General features: G+C 41.3%; 1 protein-coding gene across 1 annotated transcript in view; it reads left to right on the forward strand.

The window, feature by feature from the left end:
• The window catches only part of actr2a (actin related protein 2a), a 37,994-nt gene that overhangs the window by 5,327 nt on the left and 14,608 nt on the right, over positions 1-18,059 (forward strand). The window contains exons 2-3 of the mRNA XM_048600886.1: positions 6,948-7,058; positions 11,439-11,654. Coding sequence (XP_048456843.1) covers positions 6,948-7,058; positions 11,439-11,654 — 327 coding nt within the window. The remainder of the gene's footprint in view (positions 1-6,947; positions 7,059-11,438; positions 11,655-18,059) is intronic.

Genomic DNA, 18,059 nt, shown 5'->3' on the forward strand with positions numbered 1-18,059 from the left:
TCCCCTCCTCCCACCTCAAGCCGCACCTCCATCTCCTACCGACCAACCTCATCCCGCCCCCTTGACCTGTCCGTCCTCCCTGGACTGACCTATCCCCTTCCTAACTCCCTACCTACACTCACATTTACAGGCTCCATCCCCGCCTCTTCGACCTGTTTGTTTCCTCTCCACCTATCCTCTCCTCTATCCCTCTTCTATCCGCCTCCCACTCTCTCCCTATTTATTTCGGAACCCCCCCCCCCTTTTCTGATGAAGGGTCTAGGCCCGAAACGTCAGCCTCTCTGCTCCTATGATGCTGCTTGGCCTGCTGTGTTCATCCAGCCCTGCACCTTGTTGTCTAGGCTTCTTCTCAGCTGCCTGACTGCAGTTGGAGGAGAGGGTGTGAATGTTGACACCAGAAGGAAACAGTAACAGGACCAGAATTAGTTGCAGTGTCCCACCAAAGTGACCTGACAGAAACTGAGTCTGCTACTTGCTCTGGGTGAGATAATTCTCTGTACTTGTGCAGTTGCCCTCAAAATTGAGTGAATTCCTTGACAGACTGTTTTGACTTTGATGTCATGCACAATCCAATATTCACGTCCCTCAACAGTTGTCAACAATGTACATTTATGTAGTATCTTGAATGTAGCAAAAATGGCATGTTGCACTTCACAGGAGTTAGTATCAAACATTAGTGATTGGGTGACTTCAGGTGATAGTAGGAGAGATGCTTGGTTGAAGAGATATGTTTGAAGGAGATGCTTAAATAGAGATGCAGAGGTTTAGGAAGGAAATCCCAGCACTTATGGGGACATGGGCAGTGGAAACCAAGACTGCTAATGATGGAACGTTTTAAATTTTTCTCCTAAGTTTAAAAATCCAGGGGTTGTTTAATTGGGAGCCAGTGAGGGTCAATGAGTACAGTTATTATTGTACTCATTGTAGTCATTCATTTTGAAGCCCATTCCTAGCACAGGGGAAGGCTTCAGTCTGTTTACATAATTCAGTTGCTGGCAGAGATTCCATAAATGTCTTAGATATTTATGTTAAATTCAGTTGGAGCTGTTAAAATAGAAGTATTAAATGGTGAATCGAACTTGGAGCAGTTTGTTTTGTTTTGAATGCAGTATATTGGTTGTGCATGAAGTGTAGTAATGAAAGACGATATTTATAATAACGGTTACTTGTGCCAGAAAGTCAAGGCTAAAGTATAGCAAATGGCTAATAGTTTGAAAAGTGCTGTGATTTGCTATAAAGATTGACTTGGACTAGTGTACCTGGTTTTACAAGAATAACTACCAAGATATCAGAATGAAGACTCCACTGGTAGTTAACATTACTTCCAAATCTGAATCAAGGTGGATATCTCATTTGTAACTACTTATTCATACCTTGGGTACTGTCATTTTATTGCAGTGGTATATATCTGACTATAAATAACATGAATTTTACTTTTTGGAATTTTACTGATTTTATGAATTCGTGTACCACCATTGAGGAATGGATTATGGTTGTCAGTTGTCCCTCATTGAAGATGATGCCTTGTCAGGATTCTGAGTTTCTGTCATGGGTCTTCATGTGACTGATTCTCGACTTGCGGATCTTTGCACGCCTTCCCCAACACGTTTTCAAATCGGCTCGTTCTTTCGAGAAAGATTTAATCATTCCAAGTTTTCGTTGTGGTGAAGTGTGGAACCATACCACATGTACCTGTGACTGTACTCTAATTGTGTGCCATTACTTTTGGTGCATGTATCCAAAGATACGGTGCAGGGGACGTAGCTAATATGGCTCTTGGGAAGAGGACGGGTATCTAAAAAGGGATAGGTTTTTAAGTTGTGTGATAACTGAAGGCGATGAAGAGGAGCATATTTTTTATTTTCTAGTCAACCTGTTGAGAGATGCTATAACTCACTAATAGAGCATTTGGGACTTGATCCCAGGTCTCCTGGTCCAAAGGGAGGAAGAGTGCAGTTTTTTCCTTTTTTTTCACATCTAGAAGTGCTCTTAAGCACAACTGGATGTTTATCGTCACCAAATCACTTGTATGTTTTCATCTATTAACACCCACCAGTAAATCAGCTGCGTTTTCCAATTGATTAATTTGTGCTCAACCTCATCAAAGGTGAAGGAAAATTGCAGGGTCGAGGTGTTGATAGTGCACTCTACCCCCTACGGTGCCCACCCCCCTCCCTAAAGACATGGTGATCATTGGACGCTACGTGTGCTCCTGCTCCAAGCACATTTGGGCACTCCTCCTCAGATGAGGGGCGGACAGTCCATGGTTAAAACCCTTGCCGCTGCCCAGACTAGTTAAGAGTTAACATTACAAAGTCCAGGAGCAGACTCTGAAGGTGACACTCCGACTTCCGCACCACTCCAGATGCCCAAAGATCAGGAGCATGGGGTTAAAGTGCAACCAAAAGCATGGTAAAAGATTTTTCAAATAGCTAAAAAGGAGATTCAATCACCCAGAACCCATACATGGTTCAAGGACCCCACAATACCACAAAGCAAACAATTGGGCTGCAAGTCCATGAACCACTGTAATGTGCATTTACATGGCACTGCTGCATGCAGCACCTTCCATCCCAACTCCCCAGTGCAAAGTGGGAGGACTCCTGCAGAGAGAACCCTTCACTGGGGCCCCACTTTTTTGGTGGTATAAAGCACACCAAGGCATGTTCAGGTGGTGGATGAAGGAGTCAGCTGGTAAAGGAGCACCAGGCCAATCAAAGGAACTGGTTGAAGAAATGAGCTGATGGTTTTTAGGTGTAGCTCAGTGACAAGGGGAGATTTGCAGATGGTTGATGTCTTAACCACTGCAATGAGGAATATTTGGCATTTCCATAGTATAACACAGTGCCAATATAGCACCTCTTCATAAAATAAGATGCTGAGTCCCAAGAGGAGAGACGAAAGACTGGCCCAAATGTTTGATCCAAGCAGTCTACAGTCAGCCTTAAAGCAGGAAAGATAAAAGGGAAAATATATGCAGAGAGAGAGCCCTTGAGTTTGGTATCGTCAGCCAATGGCACAGCTGCCAATGGACTGATAAAATCAGGGATGCAGAAAAGGTCAAAATTGGACAAAGTGATTCTGAAGTTGGCAAAGCCATAGAAAACAAGAATGACGATTCTCAAATTGAGTTTAAAAATTCAAGCTGGCGAAGAATGGTAAACTCTCTAAAATTGAAGATTTTTAGGGAAGTTGCCCTTAAGTCGTGCTGAACTACTGTAATTTTTTCTTTATTCATTCATGGGATGAGGGCGTCACTGCTAGGCAGCATTTATTGCCCATCCCTAATTGCCCTGAGGCCATCAGTCAACCACGTTGCTGTGGGTCAGGAGTCAAATCTAGTCCAGACCAGGTAAGGATGACAGTTTCCTTCCCTAAAGGTTTTTCCAACAATTGACAATGGATTCACGGGTCATCATTAGACACTCCATTCCAGATATTTATTGAATTCAAATCCTGGGATTTGAACCAGAGTCCCCAGAATGTTATCTGGGTCTCTGGATTAACAGTCCAGCGATAATACCATAGGCCATCACCTCTGCTGCATAACTGCACTGTTGAGTTCACTTCTCGTCTCCGATATTCTGGAACTTGTGGAATTGGAAGAGCTATGAAGTTAGTTCCATTTGATGGTGTTCCGTTTTGGTGTCAGTTGGATGGAGAGACAGTTCCTTTAACCTTGAAAATGAGTGGCCAAGAGATGTTGGACATAGTAAAGATAGATGGGCAATAAGAAAAGAATGAATTTAAAATTAAAAACAGCTGTAGAAACTAAGGAAGGATAGGTTCAAGCAAGTGAAAGACAAACTTAGGCCTGATATCAGGAAGTCCTTCACTGCATGAGACTGACTTCTGCATTTAATGGTGAAAGCTGGAGTAATTTGACAAACGCTTCTATCTTAGTATGGAGGTTTTTTGGCTAGGAATGAGCTTTATGAAATGGACATTAGTTTTATATTTGGCGAACTGAATTCAAAAGGAAGAAGGTGGTAAGGAATTCGTGGGAGACATTAGTGTGTAATTTTCACCGCATTTGTGCGATGGAATCTCTACTGTTTTAACATTTTGATTTGGCCACTTATCAAACATAGACCTGAGCATGCAAACCACCACAATGCAGTTCAGAGATAACAAGGTGTAGAGCTGGATGAAGGGTCTAGGCCTGAAACGTCAGCCTTCCTGCCCCTCTGCTGCTTGGCCTGCTGTGTTCATCCAGCTCTACACCTTGTTATCGCAGATTCTCCAGCATCTGCAGTTCCTACTATCCCTGAATCACTGCAGTTAATATCAGCTGAGATGTGAATTTTTTAAGCCATATTGTAAACCTGATGAATCCACACTATAACCTCTCCAAGTTCAGTAAATCCTTCCAAAGCTGAATGCAGAAGTTAGAATAATTTGGAATAAGGCTCGGAGAGATCACTTTTTTAGATGTGAATCCACTTGGGTTAAAGGCCAACCTTGTGTCATTGTACATAGCCTTTAGTGATTTGTCTGTGCAGCTACAAGTGTCACCATTTCAAAATCTAAGTAGATCTGATTAGTCTTTCTCAGCTCTCGTTTTGCATACCACCCTCTGTTCGCCAGATGTTTGCCCTCAGTTATTCCGTGTACCCTTTGTTACTTCCCACCCTGTTTACATAAAGTACTGCACCTCCTAATTTTGTCAGCCACAACTTGTTTTGACAACTTCGTTGCTTGATTGATGTTTATGTACGATGAAAACAGAGGCCACTGTCCCAGTTGGTGCCACAATACGAATTCTGTCAAACAATGGGACCTTCGTCCCAACTCTACCTCAGTCCATGTCATGAGGTTGCCTCCTGTTCCATGAACTTTGAATTTTTGAACAGTTTCTGGTGCAGAGCCTTATTGAATGCCTTCTGGAAGTCCCCACCTGATGTGTAAATAGAATTAAGGAACAAAAACAAAATTGCTGGAAAAGCTCAGCAGGTCTGGCAGCATCTGTGAAGGAAAAAGAGTTAACGTTTTGGGTCTGGTGACCCCTTCGTCAGAACTGAAATAGACTGTAAATAGAATTCCCTAATTGCCAATCCAGTGACCTCCAAATAAATCACTTAAACAAATAAAACGTTGACTGAGTCCTTCATATCCATGATTAGGCAATAGTTGCTAGATCTCTCTACCTGGTTAATCCCTGCCTTTATTGATGTGACATCAGATTTCAAATCTAAATATTCAAGTCTTTAATTGAGAGTGCTGGTGGAAAGTAGACTGTCAAATATACAATTTACTTCCTTTCAGTGGCCTAGCTTGGAAATCAGCAGAGCAGAGGATCTGGCTCTTGAACAATTTTTTTACATTACCTGTTTTAAATCCAAGTTCCTCCTCTTTGTATTCCTAATCTGTTTCTGCTGTTTTTACCGAACTGTTTCGAAGCCATTTCTGTTTCACAGTGGGGGAAAAAAAACAGAAAATAGGAACAAGCATCGGTCATTTGCCCCATCTATCTTGCCTGCTCTATCATTCAGTGTGATCATGGTCAATTCTCCATCTCAGTGCTGTTCTTTCTGCCTACCATACTCCTTGACGCTCTGAGCAGTTTCTGAAATATATTCAGGGATGTAGCCTCGACAGTCTTCTGTTGCAGCAAATTCCTCAGATGAAAGGTTACTAATGAATGGAATGCAATATGACTATGGGCAATTGAAACACAGTTGTCGGTAAATTCATCACATTTGCTCCCTTTGTCTTGTTAATAAGGCACTCTTGTGATAGTTGGCTTTCTGGCCTTTCACACAGCTCTCGTTTTGATTGCAACATTGTACGTTTAGTTGTAAAGATTGACAAGCTTAAGAATTCCCTCTCTGCCTATTTCCTTCATTCAGGCACTCTTGAAATGTACTGTTTTGAAGTTTTCAGTCACCACTCCCTCACATTGCCTTGTGTGGCTCTGTTTTGATAATTATTTCTGTGGGGTAGTTCACTGCATGACACAGACTATTTAATACACTGGTCTGTAGTAATAAGGCCCATGTGGTTGATTTACAGTTGATGTAACAATATGGTATATAAGTAGGATATGGGTTTTAGCCAGTTTACACAATAGAGATTTTTCTTCTTTGAGTCATTATGTAACTTGCATGATTTGGACGGTAATAACAAGATAACACCATGTAGAGCTGGAGGAACACAGCAGGCCAGGCAGCATCAGAGGAGCAGGAACGTGGACGTTTCAGGTCGGGACCCTTCTTCAGAAACCTGCCTGGCCTGCTGCGTTCTCCCAGCTCTACACTTTGTTATCTCTAACTCTAGCATCTGCAGTTCTTTCTATCTGTGATTTGGGCGGCAACTGCTTTTTCCTCACTTTAAATTTCAGAGAATAAAGGAGAGCAGAGCAAGTGTCTTCTATTTAAAATCAGCACAATTATCAGCGATTATTACAGTTTCACTAAAACTAGTTTATTATGAAACAAACTTGACATATGCAAGATTCTTGACTGCCTCTGAAATGGCCTTTGAAGCCACTTGTTTGAAGTCTGAGAAGTGCATTACCATCTCCAGGAAATTGATATGGGCCAATTCAGGCTTTTACACCCGTAATCCCATAAATGAATGAAAACATAGTTTGTGCTGATTGACAGTTTTTTCTTTGAGTTTATGTATAAAGTTTTTCAGAACACAACTTGGAATGGGTTTTCTCCAGGCAAAGATGTAATATGTACTTGATGCTTGCTATGTAGAGCTTTTATATCAGTTCTAACCAAGTATTATGTATATTCTTAAAATGAAAACTTTTAATCTTCAAGGTTAATTTCTAAGTGTTTAAATTGCTGTATTCAAACAGCTGAGTAGTATCTGTCTTTTCATCAGTCTGTAGCAACCCGTTTTTCCCTCTCCCTGTTTTGATGAATAATGACTTCCAAAATGACATCTTTAAGAAATGAAATGATCTCTTTTTTTCCTTTTTGTCCTGCTTTGTATAGTTTGTCAAGTGCGGATATGCTGGCTCCAACTTTCCAGAACACATTTTTCCAGCGCTGGTGGGCCGTCCCATTATCCGATCCACTGCCAAAGTTGGGAATATTGAGATCAAGGTAAGGTTATTGAGAGCTGTGCTGTTACTAACTTAATGTGGCTAAATTTTCTCTTGCCCATTTAGTTCCAGTGTGGCAATATGTTTTCATTACTCCTGTTGTATAATGAAACAAAGGAAAAAGCCCAACAGTTTGCTCTTAGTGCTAAACCAGGCAGCACTTTAAGAAATATTTGCAGAAGCTTTTACTTAATCTTTAAAGCGATAACATTTTTAAAGCATGTGATTGTACTGTATAGGTTGCACAGGTATGCAATCTTTCTAGATTCATATGTTTACAGAACCAAATTAAGGTAATATGCCTTTGCCTTTTGCTCTTGACTATTAGGCTATCGCAAATATGGTGGGAATTAATGTTTAAATATGATTTCAAATTCATATTAGGTAAAGATTGAATGAATAATGATGAGTGCAGTGTAGTTTTCACTTGAGTAAAGCTGCTGTTTGGATGGAGCGAGTAGGTTTCTCTTCTACATTGCTCCTTTCCCTCTTGCCGCCTCAAATATTTCCTCAGTTTAATCAAACAACTGGCTAACTTCAGAAGGAGTTTCAATCTGCCTGCAGCTGTGGCATACGTGCATGATAGATATGTTTGCAAACAAGATACGTTGTGAGCTCTGCTCGAAGAGTCAAAAAGTTGATCAGTTAAGCTTGTTCAGACGATGCAAACTATGTGAGAAATATGCTTGCTTCCCATTTGTAAAAATCGTCATCTGAATAATTTCCGAGACAGTAATTCAGGTACTCCTTTAGCCCCAGAGTGCCAACAAGGTCATGAAAACATTCTATTGGGGGGACACATACAAAATAATTAATTCTAGCTATCATTTTATATTGTATGTGAATTGAGAGAAATGGGGAAGTAGTGCATATTGTGTTCATTCTACAACATAGATAAGCAAACTGTTTGTATTATTGCAGCGATTAACGTTTTTGAAATACATTTGCAGAACTCTAAATATCCCTTGAACTTGATAAAAGAATGATATTGAACAGAGCTATATATTCTAGCTGAACTCTAGACTCTTCACACCTAATGGGGAAGTTTCTTAAAGTTCTGTCATTTTTCTTCTTTTAATTTTGGAAAGCACTTGGATCTTTTAAGTTCCTGGAGTGATGTTTTCACTCAGACCTTTTCTGACCTTTGTTTTTACCTTCTCTCTCTCTTTCTCTTCTTTCTTCACCTGTTGAAGTAGAATAACAAAAAGATGGTAAGTAAGTTATTGGAGTGTGGTGTGTTCCATCTTTTCATTTCATTTTATTTTGGTATTGCAATCCAAACATCCAAACTTTGCGTTGAAATAATTTCCTTTTGTTAACATTTTGCAATTTTATTTACTTACAACAAAACAGCTGTTCCCTCTGTTATGCTGGAAAGTTAACTTGTCTGTTCTATTGGAATTTTAAAAGCACGGATAAAATGGGTTTTGCATTGCAGCATGTTGGTGGGCTGGTGCATTGCATCTGACCGAGAGCACAGGGCTACGCAGCATATTTCTCACCTTTTTCCAGGTCATTTGGGGTAGGAGTTGGGTAGAGCTGATACAGTTGGTAGGAAAAATCAAGAATACGTCGCCCACTGCAATTGTACTACTCCCACTCCTGTTTGCTGGAAGCTATTGGCAAGGTTTATGGAATTAGGCTGTTTGAATCATCACTGGGCCATGGAGTGTTGCAGTGGGAGTTGACTGGTGTAGCGGAGTCTTGAGAGTTGTAAAATTGTAATCACCTGTATAATCGCATTCAAAGGCCTTGAGCATTTGTGCAAGTCTGTTGAATTGCAGTTGCAGGTAAGGTTGCTTGAGAGTAGGTAATTATTCCAAGATCAGTGGGTGCTGGTACAATGTCGGTGCACTGATGAAATAACATTGTAAAAATGGTAGACTTACCTTGGTGCCTGCAAAACCTTTCATAATCTGTCAGATAAATGTCATGGAGCTGAGGAGCTTTTCCAAGCAGTTAGGAAAAACAGGAGGATGTGTTTATTTGAGTTATGGTCATGTCATTCCAGCCTGCCAATGGCCAGGAGGCAACCCAAGAAAAGGAATAGTGAACAGAATGGGTTGATGTACACGATGAAGGTGGTGGGTGATTGATAAACATTTGTAGAACAAGTCTGTGTCTTGCGACAAGAATGCTTAAATCAACCACAATTTCATGCTGATTGTAAAAGCACTAAGTTCCATCTTGATTAGGCTTCTGAACAAAATATGTAAAATTGGTGTTTAAACATTTCAAGAAACCTATTGAGGTTTTCAGTGTTTCACCTGCAGCATGAATTTGCCACAATTCCTTTGTTTTGCTTTGAAGCATGAATTTGAACTATACTTATCCATATTTTTCTGTGCATAGGTAGTAGTGTTTGTTTGGTTGGGGCTTAAAATTAACATTATCCCACTAGATACGAGTACTTTTTTCATTCCTTCAGTGACAGTGGAATGTTGATTGCTCGAGTGAAGCAGTTGATGCATTCCTGTTTAAATGCAGGTTGTGGACTGACCAACAGGTGTGTGTCTTATTTTGTCCAAAGTCTATGCGACATGTACGATTTAAGTCTTGCACTGGGGAGGTATCTGATGCTATCACTTATTGAACAGCTCTTTGACATGAATTTCCAAAATTGATTGTTTGTCTGCCTAAAACTGACTGCATGTACTGAATGGATCACTTCAAAATTTGATGAATGCTTTAGTTCATCAATTTTATCAGAATCCAAGTTGAAATCTGACTAGGTTTGTGTGCTTGTTTTGTGGAGATAGTATTTTCTACTTGGAACTAGTCAGTATTTGGGCATTTAACATCATCCAGTGAACTATCCAAGCATGACTGGTTATTAATTTGTTGTTCTGTGCTTACACACAGACTTTTAATATACAGGCATTCTCAAACTGCTTTCATTCAGTATCAAGGCAGACAGTGAAATAAGTCTGCTGCGTAGATTTTGGAAGGTATTTGTGCTTGTGACAAGTACCTGACTGGAATGTCAAGGACAGAAATGATTGATTCTTTGAAAAAAAGGAAAATTGTTTAAATTCTTATGTCTGTGATCTTCTGCTGTTGGATAGCTCTGCTGAACCTTAGGCTTGCATGTCATCAGTCTTTTTTCTTAATATCCATTCTGCATCTCTGAGCCCATCCCATTCACCTAGACCTGAAGGATCTCAATTTTTTTGGAATGTAATACCTGAATGCAAAATAAAACCCCATAGTGTGTACGCACACAATAAACCACTGCCATCCGCCTGTATTTGTTACCCGTGCAGAGGTACTTGATACCAGAATTACTTGTCCTGATTTTCAGAAACCTCAACTCTGGTTGTTCCACTGCAGTATTATACAAATCATCCTTATACAGTGCTGTTGTGTGTACAAGTGGGTCATTGCCCCCCTGACTGAAATGGGAAGATTGGAGTGATTCTTGGCCTCTTTCAACCTGGCATGGGGGTGGGAAGAGAAAATTCCCTTAATTGTTACGGTCAAGCAACCTTTGGATGGTTATAGTCAGAGATAGTATCAACTTGGCTTTGGCCATTAGTCTGCTTAGGCATTTTCCTCTTCCATGAAAATGGCTCTTTGAATGCATTGTCTTCCCTGGCTATCTCACCACTGCTTTTGGGTGTAAAGATTAAAATAAATGGCTATGAACCTATAGAGCACAAGCTATTTTTTAAAAATAAATTTTAATTTAAAATGGCTTTCGTAACTCTGAACTTGGCACTGACAGAATTCAAGTATTCTGCAAGAGCGTTTTGGCCCAGTGTACCTTTTGTTCAATACTTTGAGATATTTTGATATGTTTCACAACTTTTATTGTAGTTTACTCAGTTGTAACCCTCACAATTGATGAATTTTCTGAATTTCTACCTTTGCCCACTTCCATCATGTGCACTCGAACCCACGGTGATCATCTCCAATGATCTATGTCATGACCCAGGGTCGTGTTGTGTCATTATCTCGGATCGCTCCCCACCCACAGCTCTACTTCCTCCTGTGCCTGTCCTTGCAATAAATCCCCTTTATGCACTCCACTCTTTCAAAGGTCAGTCCTCACCTTGTCCTTAAAGAAACTCTCCAAGCCTCTGTCCTTGTAAATTAATCCTGCATCACCTCCACAAGGATTGTGGAAGTTTCTTGGTGTTTAGTTTTAAGGGATAAAATTATGGTCATAAACACTTTACTAAACAAATTAATTCAAACAACAACTTGCCCAGTGCAGAGTTTAACTGTAATTCCTGTTTTCAGAATATCCTGGTGATTTTACTTGTTTCTGACATTTCAGTAATTTTTTTTGAAGTTGGACTTTGTAGGCCTGCCACTAGTGAGTAATGTTGATCGGAGTCTCATTCTGTTGTTTCACTATATTGAATTTTTCCGCTTGCAGGATCTGATGGTGGGTGATGAAGCCAGTGAATTGCGTTCGATGTTAGAGGTTAACTATCCTATGGAAAATGGCATTGTTCGAAACTGGGATGACATGAAACATCTGTGGGATTACACGTTTGGCCCAGAGAAGTTAGATGTTGATTCCAAGAATTGCAAAATTCTTCTAACTGAACCACCAATGAACCCCACAAAGAATAGGGAAAAGATAATTGAGGTAAGAATATTTGTTGAGAAGAACTGCTTTGGTTGAAAACTGATTTTGGGAAGATGAAAAGGAGGGTTGCCTTATCTTAGAGGCAGTTCTTCTGCTTCTGCCTCTCTTGTGGCTCTCTACTCAATCATGATCTTGTCTAATTTGGGGAATCCTGGCTCAATGTAACTAATTACCTGAGGATTTTCCATATCAGCCAATGTTAGCTCCACTGAGATAGTTTGCTGATATTTGAAAAGGAGAACGTGCAGAATAATTGGGGACGATGCTGGGGGTGGCGGAAGATGTGACCAAGTTGGAAAAACCACAGTACGTGCCTGTTGAATTTGGGAACATGAATGAGATCTGAATGCCTCGTGGAAACACTGATTTACTGGTAATTGATATCTTTTTTTGTAAAGGATTGTATAAAGAATTTGGATTTCTTTCCAGGTCCAAATTATTGTTAGTGCATTCCCTGCTTGTTGACCTATTGTGAGTTTACAAAAATGCTATTTGAGCACATGTTGGTGGAGAATTATGTCAGTTTCTGTGTAGGCATTTGATCCAGGAAACTGCCCATTATCTGAGAGAATCTGGAGTGTAACTTAACTATTTTATCTTGCTGGTACCATCAGTCTGAGATTTTGGGAATGTTGTTGGTCATGTCACTGCAAACTCTACTTATTTGTCAAAGTTAATCTAAGTTACGATGCTCTGAAACTTGATCAGTGTTTACTTTGTAATCTGCCCATGTTTACATGTCTCGCCTTAATTTTGAGATTAGTCTATTATGGTATTGAGTATTGCATTTTTGACTTTTTTCCTACATAAGCACCTCATTTCACAACAGTTATATTTTTTGTTTTTGTTGCTACAAAACTGTCATGGAGGTATTCGCAGGCTGTGGAACACAATCCCAAATAGGGTTATCAGCTCCAAAGCAGCAATGCCGCCTAGGCCAGAATCCAGTATGAGAGGTTTTCCCTGCTTGGTTGGTTCTAGCTAATCAGGCTTCCATGGGTGTGCTTGTTGTGGAGGAGGCACCCGGGCGTGTGTTGAATTGTGTCACAGTCCTCGGGTTGGCACTGTATCTCTCTGTCTGCTTCCTAGCTCTGAGGCCCTGTCAGAATCTTGAAAATGACTGGCAAAATGACATTGGCACCTACTCCAAAACTCTCGACTTCTGCCACTCCCAACCCAAAATAAAATCAGCATCTCCCGCTTCAGTCCAAATGCCCTACTTGTAAATTCCTGTGTCTGTAGCAGCAAATTAGAATAGGTTCAGATCCTGCCAGTGTATACAATTTGATGAATACGTATTGAGCAATGTGATGCTGAGCTGCTTTGGTTGAAAACTGACTTCAGGAATATGGGGGAGTGGTTTCAATTCTTTTATGAATGATTAACTTGTGTATCAAGAAGTGCTTTCATGCTCAGAATAGTAGTAATGACATGATTATGGGATAAGAGATTCAACACTGAGTGACAGAGCCTTCCATACATGGTAATGTTGTTAGATTTTCACTGTTCTGTAACTTTAGTGCACTTCAACAATGTGGCAAGTACTTTTGAAGGGACCAAACTGGGAAGGGCTGACCCTGACAGACTCCTTCAGCCCAAGGCAAAATTGCTGTGCTGAAAATTGGAGAAAAGCAATCGATTTAAACCTGTGAACTTAATTTTTCTCGTTATTCATGGGATGTGGGCATCACTGCCAACCAGTATTCATTGTCTAACCTTAATTGACTCTTAACTGGCCTCTGGGCAATCTGTCAACCTGTCATAGTGGAGTTTGAGCCTATGTCCCTAGATTCTGGTGTGCTAATCCAGTGATGTTACCACAATGCAATCACATTTCCCCTCTGATCACATTAACACATCAACACATTATAGTTCTTGTCAATGTCACTTCAACATTGTCTCATTAGTCATTAACCTGCCTGCTGCTCGTAGATTTTCTCCCTCTTGCTTAACAAAAATCCTCAATCAACCTCTGCCATAAAAATGTTAAAGGACTTTGCTTCCACCACCTTTTCAGTAAATAGGTTCCCAGGATACTCAAATCGCAGAGAGAATGTTTCTCCTTTTCCCGGTTTTAATAGAGTAACCCCTAATTCTAGATCCTTCCAGAAGAGGATACATCCTGTCCACGTCCATTCCGAGATCCTCAAGTTCTTGTGTTTGAATCAAGTTGTCTGTTACTCTAAACACTAACATACACGGTCCTGGCCTGTCCAACCTTTCCTCATAAGACCATTTGCCCATTCCAGGTAGTAGTTTACTAAACCTTATCTCAGTTGCTTCCAATGCATCATTCCTTAAGATGACCAGGATTGTGTGCAGTATTCCAGATCTGGTTTTGCTGATGTCCTGTACAACTGAAATATAACCTCTCTCCTTTTTGTCACAAGGAATTTAATGCAAATTATGTTCATCAGCTTTCCTAATTACTAACTCTATCTCCAACTCTATCTAACCTTTTTTCAATTCCTGATCAGAGCATCCTGATGCTCTTTAATCTCTCACCATTAGGATAACATGCTTCTTTATTTTTCCCGTCAAAATGAACAGTTTAATATTTTTCCACATGATACTGCATTTGCCACATGCTTACCCACTCAATCTGTCAGTAGCTTCCTTCACTTCCTCTTCATACTTCGTTTCCTACCTTCTGTGTACCTTTAGCAAGTTGAGCAGCCATGCCTTCTGTCCCTTTATCCAAGTCTCATTAATATGAAAGTGATGTTGTCATGGTAATAAAAACCCTCTGGTTTACTAATGTCCAGGTGGCGGTCTCCATGTTAATGGTGATCACGTGGCTATTAAGACCATAAGACACAGGAGCAGAATGAGGCCTTTCAGCTAACTGAGTCTGCTTTGCCATTCCATCATGGCTGATATGCTGCTAAACCCAATATCCTGCCTCTTCCCCATAATGCTTGATCCCCTTACTAATCAGGAATCTGTCTTAAATACACGGTGATTTGGCCTCCAGAGCCCTTTTGTGGCAGTGAATTTGACAGAATCGCCACCCTTTGACTGAAGAAATTCCTTCTTAGTTCTGAAGCGTTGTCCCTTCATTCAGAGGCTGTGACCTCGGATCTTAGTCTTTTCTCGTGGTAACATTTTCTCCACGTCCACTCTATTCGGGCCTGTCTATACTCTAAATTTTGATCAAATCTTCCCTCATCTCTAAGCTCCAAGTATGCACCCAGAGTCCTCAACTGCTCCTCGTATGGCAATCCCTCGATCTCCGGGATCGTTCTTGGAAACCTCCTCTGGACTCCCTCAAATGTCAGCATATCCTCGCTTGGATACTGGGCCCAAGACTGCTCTCAATATTCTAAATGTGGTCTGGCCAGAGCCTTGTACAGCCTCAGCAGTACATTTTCTGCTCTCGTATTTTAACTTTCTCGAAGCGAATGCTAACGTTGCATTAGTCTTCCTCATTGTCAACTGAACCTACGTGTTAACCTTGAGAATTCTGAACAAGGACTCTCCAGTTTCTTGTGCTTCAGATTTCTGAAGCCTTTCCCCATTAAGTAAATAGTGTACACCTCTATTCTTCCTACCCGTGCATAACATCACATTTTCCCACATTGTATTCCATATGCCACTACTTTGCCCACTCTCCTAGCCTTTCCAAGTCCTTCTGCAGCCTTCCCACTTCCTCAATGCTACCTGTCCCTCCATCTATCTTTGTGTCATCTGCAAACTTAGCAACAGTGCGCTCAGTTTCTTCATCCAGATTGCTAGTGTATAAAGTGAACAGTTGTGATCCCAACACAGACCCCTGCAAAACTTCACTAGTCCCCGGCTGCTACCAATCAGCCAATCCTTTTTTTGTGTCAGTACCTTGCCCCTCACACCTTGGGTTCTTTTTATTTAGCAGCCTCCTATGTGACACCTTGCCAAAGGCCTTCCGGAAATCCAAACAGATGATATTCCTTGTGTTGACTCAGCCCTACTTCACCATGCACTTTGGAGTTCTCTGTAATCTCATCCTTAATAGACTCTTAGAGTTTACCAATGACCAAGGTCAGGCCTGTCTTCTACCTCCCTCCCTCCTTAAACAGTAGATTTACATTGGCTGTTTTTCAGTCCTCTGGGACCCTCCGACTCCAGTGCTTCCTGAAAGATCACAACCAATGTCTTCGCAACCTCTTTCAGAATTCTGGTGTAGTCCATCTAGTCCAGATGATTTTACCCACCTTGGGACCTTTCAGCTTCCCCAGCACCTTCTCCTTAATGATGGCCACCACACTCATCTCTGTCCCTGACTCTTTTGAAGTTCTAGTATGATGCTGGTGTTTTCTGCCATGAAAACTGATGTAAAGTTAATATTCAGTTCCTCTGCCATTTCTTTGCTCCCCGTTACTACTACATCAGCCTCATTTTCCAGTGGTCCAATGTTTTTTGCCTTTCTCAACTTTTAAGTAGCTTAAAAAAAACTCTTGCAATCCTTTTGTGTGACAAGCTATTTTACTCTTCTATTTAATCTTTCCCCCCTCATTGCTTTTCTAGTTCTCCTCTAATTTTTAGAGGCTTCCCACTAATCTTCAACACATTGTGAATACTTTTGCTTTTATGCTGCCCCTGAGCTTCCTTGTCAGCCGTGGTTTCCTTGACCCCTCTCCATAGTATGTTTGTTCTTCCTTGGGATGAATTTCTGCCTTGCCTCCTGAATTATCTCCACAAACTCCTGCTGCAACCCTGAAAACAATGAAAGAGGCTTTAAATGCATTAAAGGAAGTAGTGAAGTTTTGGGAGGGATTTCCAGCATTTAGGGTACAGGCAACTGAAGGCATGGCTGCCATTGGTAGAATTAGCATAAGCAAAAGGTCAGAATTGAAGCAGTGCAGACTGTAAATGGACTGCTGCTGTTCACGTTGCTATTTTTGTCACTGCTTCAGGAGATCCACACACTAGGTGCTTGTACTGCCTGACACTGCAATGTATCATTGCAAACCAGCTCATGCATTCAACTGTGAGCTTTCTCCTGCTATTGACGTTGATATGTGACTGCTCGAGGGTTTGCTTGGGCAACTTCTTCTCTTCCACCAACCCAATTTCCCCTCTTGCTATTGCCGCTTATTGCCAGGATCTTCTGTGATTTTAACAGGTTATTCCTCTCAGTTGACAATTCCTAACCCTTGCACACCTGTATCAGCAGGTCTGTTTTGTGGTGGTTTTAGCCGCCTTGGGAAGCACCCATTCATAAGTGCTTGATCCTTTGAGAAACCTTGATTTTTGATAGAGGACTGTGTGAGGCTGTCAGATCTGTCTGGCAGTAACATTTCCAGAACTTGATACAGTTGAGCAACAATAATAGTCCTGTGTACTTTCTACCTGGTCCTGAGATTAACCTCATGCTTACTCCAGACGTGGTTTCTTAGGCTGTCAGTTATTGAACTTGTCATTGCATTTCCATCTTGCTTGCTACTTAGCAAGATGCTACACATTGAGTGAACCACTTAATGTGGTCACTTCACTCTGGTAATTTGAGTGTCATTGCATTTGGTATGCTGTCTTTATTGGTCAGTTCATTGAGTATAGGAGTTGGGAGGTCATGTTGCGGCTGTACAGGACATTGGTTAGGCCTCTTTTGGAATACTGCATGCAGTTCTGGTCTCCAGGAAGGATGTTGTGAAACTAGAAAGGGTGCAGAAAAGATTTACAAGGATGTTGCTGGGGTTGGCGGGTTTGAGCTATAGGGAGAGGCTGAATAGGCTGGGGCTATTTTCCCTGGAGTGTCAGAGGCTGAGGGGGGACCTTGTAGAGGTTTATAAAATCATGAGGGGCATGGATAGGGTGAATAGCCAAGGTCTTTTTCCCAGGGCAGGGGAGTCCAAAACTAGAGGGCATAGGTTTAAGGTGAGAGGGGAAAGATTTAAAAGGGACCAAAGAGGCAACGTTTTCACGCAGAGGGTGGTGTGTGTGTACAGAATTAGCTGCCAGAGGAAGTGGAGGAGTCTGGTACAATCGCAACATTTAAAAGTCATCTGGATGGGTATGTGAATAGGAAGGGTTTCCAGGGATATTGGCCAATGCAGGCAAAAAATGTGACCAGATTCATTTAGGATATCTGGTCAGCGTGGATGAGTTGGACCAAGGGGTTTGTTTCTGTGATGTACAGCTCTGATATGGACAATAACTGGAATGGGACCGGTGTTGCAGTTCTGTATTCTACAGAATATAGCAGTAAAACCCAAATTAACTTTAGCCCACTCACGGGACGCAACATAGGTTTGCTAACTCTGGTTAACTTGCATTCACCACCTGACCTGCCTCCAACCACCCCACCCTGACATTCCCTTCACTGATCTATCCCACGACCATTTGGACACGATTAGTTTTGACTGTTAGTGGAATGGCTATTTCTCCTTTGCCTCATGGTTTGGAATCTTTTTTGCAACTCGGACTGCA

Source organism: Rhincodon typus, chromosome 9 (assembly GCF_021869965.1).
Source record: "Rhincodon typus isolate 14 chromosome 9, sRhiTyp1.1, whole genome shotgun sequence".
NCBI classification, from domain to species: domain Eukaryota; kingdom Metazoa; phylum Chordata; class Chondrichthyes; order Orectolobiformes; family Rhincodontidae; genus Rhincodon; species Rhincodon typus.